Consider the following 17138-nt stretch of genomic DNA (forward strand, 5'->3'; position numbering starts at 1 on the left):
ATAAGGACTACCTCTTAACGACTGTTGGACCAGCCACTGATTAATTTTGATATTTCTGGTCAACCCTTCTCTCAGTGATTAGGCCTGCAGAGCAGAGCATTAGTTCTGAAATTACATTTGAAAAGTCTTTCGTAGAGGATCAAAGGGCAACCCTGCCTTGAATTTAGGAGATTCTAAGCGGCCTTTGTCTTCTTCCTATCGAAGGCGGTGGGAGGATAGAATATACTACGTGATCTGGAGCGATAAACTCTACGTCATATGTGCACCGTTTATTATTTGTTTACCCGACAAGGTAAACAAAAAGGCCCATGTCTGTGAAGATGTCCGCCTGTGGGCCATGTGCTTTGGCATCTGCTAAGTCTCTCGAATGTTATCGATATAGGTAGGTAATGTTTCAAGATTGTCCATTACTATATATCCTAATTGGATGCAGACTGGCGTTCATAAGAGCATAAGATCGTAAGAGGACAAGAGTTGGCCCTTCCCAAAGGCCGGAAATGTCACATTGAGCTGGTGATATATTTTCGATTATTGTACCAGGGTTGGCAGCGTTACTTGCGTATGCAAACAGGAAAGATAGTCAGAGAGTCAGCAACCATGGGTCTAGATCGGATTCTGAGAGTTACCATACGTATTTCGGCTGGCAGATTACGACCATGATCATCACGGGACGGCATTAAGCCAGTACAAACCATCACATAGGCTGTACTGCCCATTTCCTGAGCGTGTCCATTTTGTAATGAATATGGAAGTAGGATGGGAGCGGTTTGGAACACGCATTACAGAATAACCTTCAGTACCAAAAAGGGAGGTAGATGATATTTAGAAAACGTTCAATGCTTTTTATAGCCAGCACAAGCTGTACCGTAAACCCTGAACCAAAACGCCAGCAACGCCAAAGAGAAATGCAGTTCCCCCTTTCCGCCTTACGCCGCAACAGCTTCTTTCTCCGGCCCTTCAGTCTCGTATTCAATCTCAATTCGAGCACTCTTCTTGCGAGGTTTCGGTGGTTGAGGAGCAGCACCACGTTTCCGCTTCGTCCCAGCCGCCGGTTTTTGCTGCTCGGATCCATCGCTGTCCTCGCTGTCTCCCTCATCATCATCTTCATCGTCCTCGTCACTGTCATCCTCGTCATAGTCATCACTCGAAACTGCCGAATCGTCCCCAATCCAATCCTCGAGGTCGGCGAGGTCCTCCTCTTCTTCATCTTCGTCTAAGTCGCTGACGTACTCGACCTCTCCGACACCCTCCTCCTCTTCCTCTTCTTCCTCGTCGTATTGTTCGCCATCATCCATATCCTCGTCTCTCTCTGCCTCTCCCTGCCGTTCTAATCCACGGAGGACCTTCTTCCAGATATTTTCTTCGACGTTCAATGGCTTGTCACCGTAAGCTCCGCTGCGCAGTCGCTCCAAAAGCTCCCGTTCAATCGCTCGTTCGACCTTTGCGGCAGCTTCCGCCTTGCGCTCTCGTACTTCCTCCCGTCGGCGGACCTTTGGCGCCAGTTTCGGCACAATGCGCTCACCCAATCGCTCATCCTCTTTGGCCAGCTTCTTCATGCGAATGGCTACCTGCGTCAGGCGCGTGAGACGTTGCTTGCACTTGTGGATCAAGAACTTGGGCCAGTAGATGAGCCGCTCATCGATTTGTTCAAGCGCCTTAGCGTAATTGGAGGACAATCGTATTTTCTCCCACCATTTGTTCGGCATGTGTGCTCGTTCAACCGTGCGCATGTATAGGTACATACGGCCCGTCTCCGGATCAGAGCGCACCGTTGCGTACCGCGAATTTGCTAGCGGACATGACTGTCGGTTGCAAAGACCCGTAACATTGTACTCGTTGCGGCAGAAGTTTTGACCTTTGCCGGTTCTGCGGATTTTCACTGCGTCAGCAGCCGTTCTAATCACAAGGCAAAAGGATGTGGAACCTACTTAAGCTTGTAAGAACAAAATTGCTGGTTGATAATTTGCCAGACGATTTCGTCTGACGCCGATGCCATCTTGGAAACCGGCGGATTCTTAGACAATTGACTGCAAGTAGAACGTCGGTGGTTGTGATGGCGGTTGTGGTTTTCCTGCTCCGTCAACAGGGAAAAATTTCGGTTTTGAGTCACGTGATTCTACTGATAAGGTCTTATCAAATCCATCCACGGTTTCCACAAGAGGAAATCCCAAAACAAAGTCAGTTCCATCTCAGATCCAATGCGATTGGAGCTCTTATGGTGCAATTGAATGATGTGATGACCAATTTCCCACTATGCTGAGACGTGATGTGTATAGAGAGAATTTGTCCACTATATCAGCAGGTAGTACCTTTTATCTAGGGGTCCTTTTGGAGATCAGTAGGGACGAGGAGGACTAGTACCAGGATGACGCAGCCTCTTCTGACAAAGTACTTCCATCGTCACTTCAGGTATCTCAATGACTTGGATAATCCAGACGTGATAAATTGAAATTGTAGTAAGAAGCCCTAGCCATGATTTGACCAATCTATGCCTTCTTATCAAAAGTCGGAAGACATAAGGAGAATCGGATGTGGCAAAAAAAACAGATCCAACATTTGGCAGATATTCACGCTCATTTGTAGCAGCTTGTACAGCTGAACAGTGTCATCTCACTAGTCCTTCGTGCATATACCAGTGATCTATTCCCGTCCCTTCAGCCGTAAAGAGCGTTCCCGCTATTATACGGGATATATACTGAAGGACTTGATTGAGAGGAAGAAAACGGTTCGATCTATACCAAAGGTACATTCCCACCGGCCAGTTGCTAGCAGGAGACGTGATCTCCCCGGGGATCAACCCAGACACATCAATCAGAATCCCATCCAGCCATTGCCGGTAGTTATTCGGCTCCCTCAGGGCATACTTGAATCACAGGGTGCATTCCTTACACCACCACATGCGCCAACTCTGCCAGTACTTCGTAACTTTGTCGACTTCGAGACCTCAATGAACTGCAAGGCAATGTCGAGAAGTACCACTTCTACTGCGAGCCATGTGGCCGGTTTGCACAATCGGCGAGGGACAAGAATCACACAACCCCACAAAACATCATCTGTGTTTCGTTTACGGGGACTACCTCCCGAACTTCAGCGAGTGATGGGACATGCCAACTTGTACCGACAAAAATATGCAAGTTGTTTCCTTTGTTCTAGAACTTATGACTCTTGTCCGCGGTGTTGAATCATCTCGAATGTAATTCGCGCCAGGGGTGCGAGGCTAAATGATATCATGAGTTGATGAGGATATAGCTTGGAGTGGATCGGTGGGATGATGAACGTCTCTCGTTTGTTTGAGCGCCGGTCCCGCCAGCGACATTTTCGGAAATTCAATGATTTGTTGCAGCACGCTGAGGCGACGTTTTCTCGCGGTGATAGCCGGCTTGGGAGCCGTGCAGCTGAAATTTTGCAATTGCCCGGGGATGCCTAGCATTGATCGTCGCGGCGTGAGAGTGGAACAATATTCATCGATAGCTGGTGTCTGGTGGGAGCTCATTGGTGAGGTCGCCGGGAGATGGTTTCATGACAGGATGTCTGAGTGGATGTCTGCGTTGACGGCAAGGGCTCTTGATTTTGCGAGACAGAACTCGACGAGGGCCAACAGCGTTTTAGTGCATTTGGTTATTTCGAGTCATTACGAGCGGGGAGAAAGATCACCCATAGGCGCGAATATGTCTACCACCCCTCCGACTGCATAGGCTCACCATCCCATTCCGTCCCCTCCACAGGTGGGCCCTGATCGCGGTCATCAACTTCATTGTGCATATCGTCGTTGTACAGTCCCCAGCCCATAGCTTCCAGCTCTCTGGTAAAGAAATCACGCTCTTCCTCGACCAGGTTAGCACCCTCTTCGATGTTCATTATGTCCTTATACTGGCGCAAATGCCACCAGTGAGTCAATCCACGCAATGCTTGCTCGAGCGGCAATGCCTCTTCAACTTCAGCATCAACATCGGATCCAGCCAGCCAATCATCACGGAGTTCTGGACGGCAGAAGAGATAGATCGCTGTTATTACCCGCATGTTGCTTTGGCGCCATTTCCGCCCGCAGTAAGGCACCTGAGACTTGAAGAGCTTCAATGTGTACAATTGTAGATGAGGGTCCGGAATCTTAAGCAATTTCCGTAGTATTGTGCTGGACTTGTACTGCACGAGGAGCAGGCACCGGTGTGCCTTATCTCGCGTGATCTTTTGCATGATGTGGAGATAGTTGATTGCTGAAAAAAAATTGCGGAATGAGTATGTGGTGATGGGCTCCTTGGGAAACCCATCAGTAGCAAAGGCCAGATCATCGTCTTCTGCTCGGCCAATGTTCCCCATCGCTGACCGTTTTTCTGGCGATAGGCCTCGAACAGAGGAGGTCCCGGTCATGGAAGCTCTACGACGGGGAATTGGTGGAGGTACCGCCTCGTCTTCGCTATTTGGCGAGTCTTCCACCGGCGAAAGAGGCTGATCGGGTGGGTTATCTGAGTTGACAACACAGAAACGGAAGAAGCTGCATTCGTCAGTATCTCGCGATCAACTACGGGAGAACAGAACAGCGTACCTGTACTCCTTGCGGTCATTCTTTTGAGAGACCATGGTGTCCACATCCTGGTGGGCAAACATCTTCAGGATCAGTGGTAGGTAGTTCGAATCCAGCAAAAGCTGCGTCATGTACTCGAACTTCAATATGTCTATCGTTCTGTTAGCTTGAAGCAAGCAGTGGCCACGAATTCAGCTACTTACGAGAGCGCTTGAACCATTTCAGCAACAGCAACAGAGATCCAGAAACGGCTTTGCTTGTGATCTCACGCAAGCGTATCATGTCGAGCTCATCGATGTTGGAGATAGGATCGTCAAACGATGTTCCGTTGCTAGAATGACAGCCATCAGCTACAGTCATTGAAGTTCTCCAACTGGAATCTACCTTTGGCTGTTTTGTTGATTGACCATGGCACTCACGTTGGTCAAGATGACTTTGAGCAAAACAATGACTAATGACTGCAAATGTGGCATCGCTCGTCTCTGCATTTCAGGTTAGCAATATTTTTCCAGGTGAGGCGATTTGCACCTACATAGAACGCTTCAACGGCGTCCAGACGTCGCTGCACATCCTCGTCGTCTGTCTCCTTCTTCACCGGCTTCTCCGCAGACTTGATGTCTGACTCGTTTTCTGTGTTCCTTCGGTCGATTTCGTCGGCATTCCACCCTCGCTCGAATTTCATGAATCGGTCTCGTTCCTCCCATAGTTGTCTCGTTGCTCTCGTCATCTTTACGCGACTGGCAAAGAGCTTTCCAGCCTCGACGATTGAGGCAGGCACACCACTCCCTTCCCACTTCTTCCCAGCTTGCTTATCTTGACGGTCAGAAGCTCCTTCCTTGCTGGGTTTCTCGTTTGGCTCATCCATTGGAGGATACATAAAAGGGAAATGCTGGTTTGTCTGGTAGTTTTGCTTTTTCCCTAATTTCCCACCAGGGCCAACCGGGGACGGGGGCGGTGACGGTGCCGGTGTAGCAATGTGAACAGATTGATTGAGTATAGACCCACTCCCTCCCGTCGTACTCACACCAGCCAAACCACCGCCGGCGCCGGGCCGATTTGATTGGTTTGGGAGCGGAGGTAAAATAGAATTGTGTTCCGGTTCCAAAGGGAACACGGATGGTGGTGGATTATATGCAGGATACTTAGAAATAATCTCCTGGCGAAAGATATGGTAATCAAGAGGAGAAGCAGTAAGAAAAGGTTTCCGACGGGCATTGGGATCGTCGGGGATGTCGAGTGGCGGCTCGAGGACCTTTTTCGCATGCTGGAGAGCATCACTCCCGCCAAAGATCAGAAGAATTGACTTCCAGAATAGGAGAATTACCTAGAGAAGTTCAGCGAGCGCTACTATCACCCTACGGACCAAACTTACCCTTGTGAAGGGAACATTAACAGAGTCATCCCAGCGCAATCGGGCTATGATCTCGACCAGCGTGACGGGAAGGCTCGGCTGCAGGGCCTCTGTGCACAGTCAGAACGGTTTCAAAGGTACAATGTATTCACGTACCGATAGAGTTGCGTAATGTAACGTCCGTTCGCTCTTCTCTCCGAGCGACTTCGACTATGAAGTACATGCACGTGAGGATCAAGTTTGCCTCTCGCTCGCGGGCGATGATCAGAGCCGCCTGTTCTTGCTCATTCGCCGAGTTCTCTGACTCCTCATTCAATGGCACCCTGAGTGGCGTAAGCTAAGTGTATTCCTACTGTCAAGCAAAAAAGAGGCGGCATACCGGTCTTTGTCATAGACAGATCTCATATAGTCAAATAGCACCTTCAAGCCGCCGCATTCGTGGACTAGAATGACATTTCTTACAATCCACTTGATTTGAAGTGACTTTGACCGGGGTGTTTCCGCTGCTTCAGTTGGGGTGGGCTCTTCTGGATAGTCCTCAGCGACCTTTCCACCCGTAAGTCCCCAAACCCCAGCCATGGTGTAGCAAATTGTCTCTAATGCTTCAATTCGGGAAAACATATCAGGGTCATGTAAAGATTCAAGCATTCGCTTCACAAAGGCCTTGCGCGATTCATCCCCCGCATCAATCCAGCTAGTCTCTGGACTTAGGGATCGCTCCTCACAAAATTCCTGCCACCGCTGATCGAAGGACATTTTGGATGCCAGGAGCATCATGCGCTCTGGCTCACTATACTGGAACCATTCATCGAGTTCTTCCGGAAAGGACTGACAGTCCGCATAGCTAAAAGCATACGGTCGCTGCTCAGTGCCCGGAATATCTTGCACGATCCGCTTGAGCTGGGCGAGACTCAAGGAATCCGAAGATAGCTCGGATCCTTGTTGACCTGGAGCTGGCGGAGGAGGTTGCATTGGTGGTGGCGGTACTGCCGCGTTCGACCGTAGCTCTGGTCGCCCGCCTGGGCGGCCCCTTCGTTGACTAGAGTCATCCCGGGCAGACTTGTTCAGGTCTGACGCGGTGTCTAGGGGTAACGTGTCAACCACCTCAGCCATGAGTTGCTCGTCCGAAATGGGCGTGATATTGGCCCCCAGTTGATCAACCTCATCCGCCTTCACAATGACATTATGGGCTTCTGGCCCTTCTGCGGGTGAAGAGGCCATAGCGACTGGTGTTAACTGAATCTTTCGAAAACTGCACTCACAGAACGAAGCTTGATGAACGAGGAAGACATAAAACACACTATCTCGGCACTGTCACCGTGAAACCAATCCAGACATGTCTGCTATCAGAAACAAACCATTACTGACGTCAAAACATCGACTATCACTCATTAGATATGGAGCGGTGGGCAAGACAGCAAGTCCATGCATGTCAAGCTGTGACGAGCAGCTTCGGAAAATCACAAATTCCGCCATGGTCACGTGACGAGATGGCCGGCAATTTACGAGAGGTTATGGCCGTTTTGGCACGTCTACTCTTCAGCAGCTGGCGACAGATGGCTGTTTGACAACATTTCCAGAAAGCCGCGCTAACCGAAATAACCGAAGATTATGGTCAAAATGGCTTGAAACAATCTAGTCTATGCGTATGTACAGGAAGTTTCAACAGACTGCTTAGCTCATGGTGAAACGTCATTGCACTTTCCGCGTGCTATCTCTATCCTCTCGTTGTTTCAGCTTCCGCAAATGCTCCCAGCGTTGCCAGCCTGCCTCGGCAAAGTCTTCACTCACCACCAAATCACGCACCCGCAAGGCCCGGGCGATGGGCTGGTCGAGTCCCCATTGAATCCACCCATTGTTCCTAAGAGCCGATGTGAATGAGAACCAAAACAAAGCGAACAGCACCCCAAAAGCGCAACCGAACAATACTTGTTTTTGAGTGTGGTAGTTGAGGTACAACCGACTTGCCGATACGGCGCTGGCGCCGAGACAGGCCAGAATGGAAATACCGACACGTTGCAGAAAGGTAAACGAATGCTGTGATGTCGCCACGGTGGGGGAGTGTCGGATAAGGAGAAATAATGAAAGGTAAACGGAAAAGTAGGCCACGAATTGGGCGTGGGAGGATGGCATCCCGTAACCTTTGCCATGCATGTCTGCAAATGACCGTTTGTCAGCACAAGACAGTACTTGAGTCGTCTAGCCGAAACCCACGTTTTGGTCTCTCCTCCCGAATCCACCTCTTTAGTCCAAAGTTAAGAGCTTCACAAGCCATCTGCCCGGCGAACATAAGAAAGACTTCAATCTCCCTCGTGGCCCAAATGAGGGTAACATAGATGACACAGAGAGCCTGAGGAGCAAGAGCTAAAAAAGCAGAGATATACGAGATGGGATCATTTGGATTCTATGTTGTCACCGGTCAGACTTGCTAATAAAGCATCAGCGAAGAAAGCTTACATAGTGGACATGAGTAAGGGATAAAGAGGCCAACGGTGTTTGTTCCGGAGAGGACATGGTGGTTGTTCCAGTCAACTGGCGAAGAAAATCGCAATTTCATAGTACTTTTAAGTACTCACAACAAGTGGCCAGGAGCACCGAGCTTGGAGCAGTAGTAATATGGCGGGAAAATTCTAGGATCTTGATACTATGTACAGCATGAAATCGTCTTTCGATCTTTTGTTGTTGCGAGTTCGGGATGCTCCAAATCATGGAGCTCCAGACAAACGCTCGGGCCAAGCACATCTGAGAAATCCACGTGATTTCAACGGACCCACATTTCCCTTCTGCCTCAGGCATAAAATTGGAGGGGTAGATTGGGATTAGTAAGCCAAAACCGGCATCTGATTTGAAATTAGGGTTAGATGCTCCGCTCAAGCCCAATATCAATTGCTGCCCATCGCACGGCTTCCAGCTGTTCAGGCCGCCTGTCCACTCTCCTCTTCGTCAGATCAATTTGTTGGATTGCATGCGATTTGGCGGCTGTTATATTTCCTGTAGGCAGCATTGCAATTGAATCATGCGATCTCGCTATCCAAGAATTCCCGTTGAAGTTTCGTCGTCGCCGGAATCCGGAATCGCATTGATAGAGTCTGAAAACTTGGAAACTGAATATCCGGACACGCACGCGTCGATAAAGTCGGAACTTTGCATATCTCGACGTCTACCATATTCTGGGTGGCGTCCTTATTGTCGGAACGGTATGAGTTAATCCGCGATCTCTTAGGCATTTGTCATGTTGCCACCAGGGTAGACAAACTCATTGCTTGTCTAATCGGCTCATCTAGCTCGCGAGGTTTTAGGACTCGATGTTCAGCAATATTCTCCAATGCGAGTGTTCCGCTTGAGACTTTCCGCAGCGCTGGCCGAGGCGAGATGATAATGCTTCCTGACGAGTCACGCCACCGAACCCTTTGCTTGAGATTGACGTGTCTATCCTACGATTTGCAGAGACCTGCGGAATTCGCTGTACTTATCAAACAGAAGAATGCTGATGGAGACAACAATGGAGGGCGATGAACGGGCAATGGAGCTTTCCTCCATTGCTGCTATCTTTCCCGAACTCAAAATAGACGAACAGCACCCGTTCAAAGCGTCATTGGAGCTACCAATTACGCTTCCATCACCGTTGCGGGTGCGCTTCAGTCAGGGCTCGGATAATAATAATGCCACCAATCGTGACGCCTTTGAGCAGGCCGCCGGGGCTGTAGCAGAACCTGAGGCAGAAGTCTACGAATTGACACACCTTCCGCCACTCGACATCTCTATCGAGTTACCAGACGGCTATCCGACTGAAAATCCACCAATATTCAATATTACGACGTCTCCACCATGGCTCCCCGGGCACACTAAGTCAAATCTGTTAAGCGATGGGCGCCGATTATGGGAGGAAGCAGGAAAGGACATGGTTGTTTACACCTACATTGATCACCTACAGCAGTTGGCGGAACAGGCGTTCGGCCTTGTCGTTGGCAGCGCCGGTAACGAAGTCATTTTTCCACGGAATTTGAAGATTAGCATGCTTGATTTCGACCTCAAAGCAAAGAAACTGAAGTTTGAACAAGAAACATTTGAATGCGGAGTTTGCCTGGAGCCGAAGAAAGGTGTAAATTGCCATCGGATGTTGCAATGCTCGCACGTCTTTTGCAGGCCGTGCCTCCAGGACTTTTACAACACCTGCATCACTGAAGGGGACGTTGATAACGTCAAGTGCATGGCACCGGACTGCGGAAAGCAGACTGCAAATAATGATGATGCGCGACCAGATAGACCCCGGAAGAAGCGTGATCGTACGATCAGTCCGACCGAATTGCTGCAAATTCCTCTGGAACGGGAAATGGTTCAACGATATGTCTTCCTAAAACGGAAGAAGAAGCTTGAGTCCAATAAGAACACCATCTATTGCCCAAGAAAGTGGTGTCAAGGTGTAGCGCATTCCAAACGGCGATCGAAGCCGGACCAGTTGTTGATCACGGATAACTTGGATGAAGACTCGGACGAAGACGATATCATGGCTTTTGATCCAATGGGTCCGGAAAGCCAGCTGCCGCCAGTTGCCAAACGGGTAGTGATATGTGAAGACTGCGAATACGCCTTCTGTTGTGTGTGCAAGAAGGGCTGGCATGGAGAACTTGTCCGATGCTCGCCCAGGCGCGAGGCGGAGCTCAGCGCTGAGGAGAAAGCGACGGAAGAGTACATGCGGCTGTACACAACGAAGTGCCCGACGTGCGCTACTCCATGCCAGAAGCGGATGGGCTGCAACCACATGATTTGCTTCCAGTGCTCGACGCATTTCTGCTATCTCTGCTCGAGCTGGTTGGAAGAGGATAACCCATACCGTCACTTCAACACGATTGATAGCAGCTGCTTCAACCGTCTCTGGGACCTGGAAGGCGGGGATGGAATCGACCCGGAGGGTGCAGAAGAACTACACCGCTTCCCGGCGTTCATCGAAGATCTGGAAATAGAAAGCGAGTCAGACAGTGACAACGACCGCGGACAACCAGACTGGATCTCGGATTCGGAAACCAGCAGTGACGATGACGAGAACGAGCATGCCGGATTCCAGCAAGGCCGTCACCCACCTCCCCCTGCGCCGGCCCCTCCACGAAACCACGCCCGCGGCAATGGAGACGGGGTTCCCCCGCATCGCAATCACCGGAATCAGGACCATCGCCTCCACGCTGCCGCCGCCGAACAACAGGCTCAGGCCCTCGCCATCGCACAGCTTCGCAACCAACGCGCCGCTGCCGCCGCGGGCCCCCGTCAAGTCCTCCGTCGTCCCGTCGGCGGTGGCCTTGTGCCGGCACATCAACGCAACCGGCAGCCGTTTCCGGGTCTACAGCGGTTTTTGGAGCTTGCGGAGAATGATCAGGAGGATGAATGGGATAGTGATGAGCTAGAATAATTGCGAGAGTGTGTCTTTATTTTGCATCTTGGATTGTTAGCATTCTCGGTGTTAATGAGCTGGTTGCATATTTTCTGGTCTTCATGATTCAAGTTGGTTTAACCCATTGATGCCCATTTTGCATGTCCTTATCACCACCAAATGTATGAGTAAATATACCAGGCAAATGACACACTCTATGCAATGCTTAGTGGCATGTAATTGATTCAGACATTAAGTATTCCATTCATGTAGTAGATCCTAAGCACAACTCCTCCTTCACAAGCAATGGGGTATATGCAACAAATGATCCTAACCGCCCACTCCCCACCAAACCCTTGCAAATAAAAGGAAAACGAGACAAAGAATGACCGACAACGAGTGCATGTATCAATGAAGTAGATAACGCCAGGTACACGCAGAGATGTTTGGAATAAAAGGTGGACCCAAGATCAAGAAGGGCGTCACTGGAGGTGTGTGAATGTGACCCCGCGAGATGTTTAAGAAGAGGAATGCGCGGATTACAAAGAGGGATGGGAAGGATAGTAATAAAGGGTGCCAGCACAGCTATTCTGACGCTTCAGGTTTCACTCCCAGGCCTTTGAGGATGACCCGCCTGTTGGAACCGACGGTTCCAATGTCACTGACACTGCGCACGCTCAGTCGTGACGAGGCGTGCAGTTCCCTGTCCGGTCGCGGCTCGGCATGTCGATGCGAGGGCTTAGCTGCCGACGACGATGATGACCGTCGCGCTTGGTCAATGACATCCTCCACCCATGCCTCACTCTCCGGGGTAATGGAAACCCGTCGGGATCGGGGCGTGGGCCCGGCAAGACCTAGTGGCTGCGAATGCATTTGCGGCAGCCTTGCCGAAGCCGGAGGAGGTGGGTATGCGCTCGCACCGTCGCCGAGCGCAGAGGACACGCTGATGGAATAGATGGAAGATACTGATGCCCGGCGCTCCGAATTATGGACCCGCGGTGGTGTGCCATCAGCTGCAACAGACGCGTCATCCGCAGCATGAAGCTGTAGCTCCGTCGGTTTCGAGGACCTGGTCTTGCGCACGGACAATGGAGAGCCCGGTCTGTTGTTTGGACTATGCCCGGATGTGACTGTGGAACTGGGTGAGGACGGAACAGGAGATCGTGCTGTTGGAAGGTCTTGAACCTCCACTTGATTATTCTGAGTCGCCCGACGGCCATGGTGGAGGACGTATTCACGCAGGTATTCCCCCAAGTCAGCCCAACCGCCGCCAACACGGACCATGACTCGTTCACCATCTTCACCGACAGAGCGGACGAAAAGCTTGGTCGGATTCGTCTTTCCGCGTTGGTGAAGATGGTATAGTCGCACCGTCTTCTCGTTCCGCGGGATATGTGGGCGTCTGGACCGCGATGACGCGGGGGCCAGCGTGATTGACGGCGTTCCGCTCCGACTTGTCGTCGACAATGGCGACATTGGCCGAGGTCGCTCTGATCTGGAAACCGAAGACACGGTTGACTGTTGGTCAAAGTCGTAGGTGGGGGTAGAACTCAGGTGAATGCGACCGGGGATGTTGCAAATGATGGACTGTATCTTCTCTTGCAGCTCTTCATCGGCTTCGTTGAGCGGTTGTATTGAAAATGAGTCGGTCAACGGAGAGTTTTGTCTTGAATCATCCACGTCACTGACAAATGAATTCATGCTCTCACTACTCTTCTGCGTGTGGAGTTGGCGTCTTGGAACTTCCAATAGCGATCCGACGGATGATCTTTGTCTCAATGACCGGTGGCCAGAGTCCAAGTCCACAGAAGGAGCAAGCTTGTGTCGAGTCCTATTCGCAGGCATGTCCGGACGACCTGGTCCCTGCTGCGGCCGCCTCGATGGAACGGCCTTGTTCAGCGACGAGATCGTGCTCCTCATTAGAGTCGAATTTGGGCGCATCGCTCGCCGAGGCACCGCATTCCACGGAGGTGATTCGCTTCCTCTTCTGGACGGCAACTCTCTTGGGGAACCGATAGCTGACTCTGACGAACCTGGTTTAAGTGGAGGAATCGACGGAATGTCAGGATCGCTGACATCATTCATGAAGCGTTGAAGCGGCAAGCTGGCTGTCTGAGTCTGTTGGAATGACTGAAGCCTTTTCAGTACTGCGGGGTCTAGATGGAGCGGTTCCTCACGGGGTGTGGCATCATTGCGAGAGCCTGCTGGATCGCGGGGAGGTGTGACAGTGATATTATCGGGGGTTGAAAGCTTGGCTGCTGAAGCTTTATGATAATCGGCTTCTTCGTCCCGTGGCGTCTGATGGCACGAGCGCTCGATTGCCGGAACAGGCCGGTCTGGCGTAAGCATGATGGATTCCTCTTCCAGTTTCGAGACTTCTTGCCTGGAAGCCAGGACTCGATCAGGTGTTGTCGAGGGCTCGGATTCCGCGTCAGTCGTCAACATACTGTCTTCAGAGTCCTTGTCCGCTGGGCCTCTCGTTGATGTTGAACCGGGACTTGTCTGATGCGGGCCAGACGATTGGACCGGTTCTCTCGGCGAGTCCTGTTTCGACATGCCTGCTGTCTCCGCCAGTGCAACTGGGCTGTATGTCTGAAGTAACTCTGGCCCAGCGGAAGCCTGAAGAGATTCCGCGCCAGCAATAGACGGGTCCCGTGGCGTCCCACCAGGCGTGGATCGAGACTCATGCACGGAGTCTGGCCCAGGCGCTTGGGAGGGTGAGGAAACCTGGGCATTTGCGAGACCTTCGGCAGTCTGCAAAGGAACGACATCGCGAGGCCGACTCTCAGCATCTTTTTCGATCGGAGTCTTGGAGATCTCCACTTGAACTGCTGAAGGTTGATCTTCCAGAAGACTTTTCGCGGGTTCGTTGACACGACCCTCTGCACCCTTTACCAAGACCTGTGTGTGGGTGGATTGTCCGGGGAGAGAGCGAGCCACATCATGTCGTTCTTGTGGAGATTCCGGGCCCACTTCCTTATTCGAGAGAGGCTCAGTCGATACGGCGATATCATCAGTCTTGCAATCAGCCTTGCTGCCATCCGCAGGTACTTCCGAGCCTTCTCTGTCAACAGTAGGAGACAGACTTGTATGCTGCGCGGTTGGGCCCGCGTGCTCCTCCTTCGAGATCGTCTTTCGTTGGAGGTTAAATTCGTGCTGAGACCGTCTCCAGTCGTTCGCCATTGCTGTCCTTTCGGCCTCGACGGCCCATGTAGCAAAGTCGGCCTCTATGGAATCGAGACTGTCGATCCATACTTCCGGGAGACAGTCTTCTCGACCTTCGAGTGCATCGAGGACGCTGTCCATCCTACGACCGGCTTCAGCAATGAAGCTGCCGAGTTCCTCCTTCATGGAGTGGTAAGATGCCATTGAGATTTCATCTCTTGCAGGACTGGTACGCAGGGAAGCTGAGGCAGCATCTAACGAACTGCGGGCAACTTCAATTGCTGCGAGTAGTCCGGGAACTTGACGCAGCACAAGCAAGCGAACATCCCATGTACTCAGTAGAATCTTGAGGCGAGATAGCGTTGGGAGCGCCCTCATAATCGTGGCCGTTACGACCGCGGTGAAGTCGCTGAGCTGGGCGTATGAAAATGGGGGAGCGGAGACGGAGCTGAGGGCACTGTTCGACGATGAAGGCCGTGACCGTGCAGGGATATGTACGTTCAACAGATGCTCCTTCAGCTCGTCGACATTGAGATTGTATATCCCGTCTCTAATTTCTTCTATTCGGGATTGATATGTTTCCACCACCTTCGCAGGCAAGCTGCCTAAGTATTCTTCTCCGTCCGTCCGCTGTCCATCGTCGGACGCAGATGGCGGTAAAAACCCTTTCCCTTGGCCAACATCCTTTCCCGTTGGCCATGTCCATTGCTGAACCTCTTTCAGCCACTCTCTTAGCCGTTGTGCGGTAATCGCCACTCGGGCACCCAAAGCTCGGTCCTCAGCGGACACCTGCGAAATCGTTTTGAACAACAAATTCTTCCCATACGATTCGTGTTTGGAAACGGCATTAATAGCGGAGAGAGCGTCGAGAATAGCTTCTGGCGTCGCTTCGCCCAGGAGGGGATCGGAGGCGGAGGGAGGGAGAAGGGACCGCTTCGGAGACCGCGACGGAGTATAGGGATTCCGTGCTGACGGATCGGGAACGCGCAAGGAAGCTTGCGGAAGAGAAGTCTGGTTGAGCATGATGACGAGGACGGCCGAATGGTCATCAGTCTAACGGCACAACGCAGTTGCTGCTTGAGGTCCACGGATCGTCCAGGGTCTTGTTCCGGACACCAGTCGCATGCTGAAGTGTTCGGTTTCTGGGGACACCTGAGTTGCCCGCTACCAGTTCCGAGAGAAAGAACGTTGTATATCAGCCGACGCCGGGTCGTAGCCTCGAACCGGTGTCGTTTCCATCAAAAAAGGGATCGTAGGGATCGAGGCGAGGAAAGGAGCGACTGAAATGGAAGCGAGAGCGGGCAGTGATGCCTGGAGGAAGTGGCAGAGATACCAGATCTCTGCAGGTCGGTGGAGACTGCGATTCTAAGGAGCGACAAAAGGCATGCGAGTGGTGGCAGCATGCAGCGTTGGCGTCAGCAAACTGACGTGTTGTAGCTTGGAGGAGGATCCCATAAGTCAATTCCCATTTCTAAGCCGGGAATTTTAGGGGCTGGCGCTTGTTTCTGGGCCTGGAACAATTGGTTCTTGACCAGCCTGCTTAAAAGCGGTCTGTTTGTATTGTTTCTATCTTTTTCTGGTCAGTAACTCGGTTTTAATCATGTCTTAAGGCAAATAAAGACCCTTTTTATTGGAATTCACTCTCCCTTGCCGCAGCCCTGCAGCCCTGCAGCTCACCTTTGGCCTTGTAATCTAGTTACCCAATATAGTAGCTCGGGCAAATCCGTCTTGGCGCCAAGTCACGTGTCATGCAACTAATCGTCTGTGGGTTAGCGTGGCCGATTTCCGAGGTTGGGACTTTGCGCATCCTCCGAGATCGCCCCCAGCCACTCTCCACTGAGCCGGCCAGCTGGAACATATCCACATGCTGGCACTTGGATCAGCCCACAGCCTCACAGCGCCTCTGTTCTTAGGGTTCGGATTGTATCGGATGATGAAAGAATCGATCGATACCGCCCTCGGGATGTGTTCTTGATTCGGCCTTCCAAGCATTCGACAAGCAACTGAAGTTTATCCAGGCAGGTCGCCTTCGGTATCCCATGGGTTGAATTCATGGCTAGATCAAAATCACCATGGATCACTCTGTTAGCGACGACCTTCGACCTCCAGACAGTACTACTGTAGCATTCTACGAGTGCTGTAGTTCTGGTCGTGCCACTATTCTGCACTAGAAAGACTTCTCTCCCGCATTGCTGACTCCCACAGAAAATATTTTGTGCATTCATTCAACAGATATCACATTTGTCAATACATAGTACTAGGACGAGGGGACCCGATCCTTTACATCGTCTACCTTCTCACTCATTCGGTCACCATGACGTCAGTCGTTGATGCAAAAGTCACGCAACAGAACTGGTCGTCGAACCTTGCGGCAACTGCATGCCCAAGTTGCCAACTCCCTGACGTTGTCATTCACTTCCGAACGCTACGAGGCGGTTCCAGTTCTCATGATCCGGGCATGGCGCAAGTATAGCTTTTCCATGCCTTCGGAGAGAACCTCCGGGGGGACAATCCACCGCAGTTCGGTAAGGAGACCTCAGAACGGCCTCCCGATTGGGACGCCCGTCGATATTTCAAAATTCATCATCGTCTTTGCTGTTATTGGCAATGATGGGATATTATCTCCAAGGGAACTCCTTGTTTTGAGCGAATGATGAAGCGGCACATGGGTACTCGTACTCGTACCCGCTCTCAATACAATGAGGGTATAATTCCGCAGTAGATTTTTTCCAATC

At 51.4% G+C, this 17138-nt stretch overlaps 6 protein-coding genes across 6 annotated transcripts; 2 read left to right on the plus strand and 4 right to left on the minus strand.

The window, feature by feature from the left end:
* Positions 1–926: 926 nt before the first annotated feature.
* Positions 927–1996, minus strand: VTN49DRAFT_2527 (uncharacterized protein; the record flags this gene model as incomplete). The annotated part of the gene is made up of 2 exons (XM_069410262.1): positions 927–1866; positions 1929–1996. 2 exons carry the CDS (start codon positions 1994–1996, stop codon positions 927–929), a joined length of 1008 nt encoding a protein of 335 aa, XP_069269085.1.
* Positions 1997–3672: 1676 nt separating this feature from the next.
* On the minus strand, positions 3673–7094 carry VTN49DRAFT_2528 (uncharacterized protein; the record flags this gene model as incomplete). Its single annotated transcript, XM_069410263.1, has 8 exons — positions 3673–4492; positions 4544–4673; positions 4726–4853; positions 4907–5004; positions 5055–5846; positions 5895–5983; positions 6030–6196; positions 6253–7094. 8 exons carry the CDS (start codon positions 7092–7094, stop codon positions 3673–3675), a joined length of 3066 nt encoding a protein of 1021 aa, XP_069269086.1.
* Positions 7095–7565: 471 nt separating this feature from the next.
* VTN49DRAFT_2529 (uncharacterized protein) lies at positions 7566–8387 on the minus strand (the record flags this gene model as incomplete). The annotated part of the gene is made up of 3 exons (XM_069410264.1): positions 7566–8029; positions 8088–8277; positions 8331–8387. The coding sequence occupies 3 exons, from the start codon at positions 8385–8387 to the stop codon at positions 7566–7568; spliced, it is 711 nt and encodes a 236-aa protein (XP_069269087.1).
* Positions 8388–8889: 502 nt separating this feature from the next.
* On the plus strand, positions 8890–9249 carry VTN49DRAFT_2530 (uncharacterized protein; the record flags this gene model as incomplete). Its single annotated transcript, XM_069410266.1, has 2 exons — positions 8890–9070; positions 9158–9249. The coding sequence occupies 2 exons, from the start codon at positions 8890–8892 to the stop codon at positions 9247–9249; spliced, it is 273 nt and encodes a 90-aa protein (XP_069269088.1).
* A 126-nt stretch (positions 9250–9375) lies between these two features.
* VTN49DRAFT_2531 (uncharacterized protein) lies at positions 9376–11277 on the plus strand (the record flags this gene model as incomplete). Its single annotated transcript, XM_069410267.1, has 1 exon — positions 9376–11277. One exon carries the CDS (start codon positions 9376–9378, stop codon positions 11275–11277), a length of 1902 nt encoding a protein of 633 aa, XP_069269089.1.
* Positions 11278–11823: 546 nt separating this feature from the next.
* On the minus strand, positions 11824–15426 carry VTN49DRAFT_2532 (uncharacterized protein; the record flags this gene model as incomplete). The annotated part of the gene is made up of 1 exon (XM_069410268.1): positions 11824–15426. One exon carries the CDS (start codon positions 15424–15426, stop codon positions 11824–11826), a length of 3603 nt encoding a protein of 1200 aa, XP_069269090.1.
* Between the last annotated feature and the right edge of the window lie 1712 nt (positions 15427–17138).

This window comes from Thermomyces lanuginosus (assembly GCF_041956635.1).
Source record: "Thermomyces lanuginosus strain ATCC 200065 unplaced genomic scaffold VTN49scaffold_27, whole genome shotgun sequence".
Lineage (NCBI taxonomy): Eukaryota > Fungi > Ascomycota > Eurotiomycetes > Eurotiales > Trichocomaceae > Thermomyces > Thermomyces lanuginosus.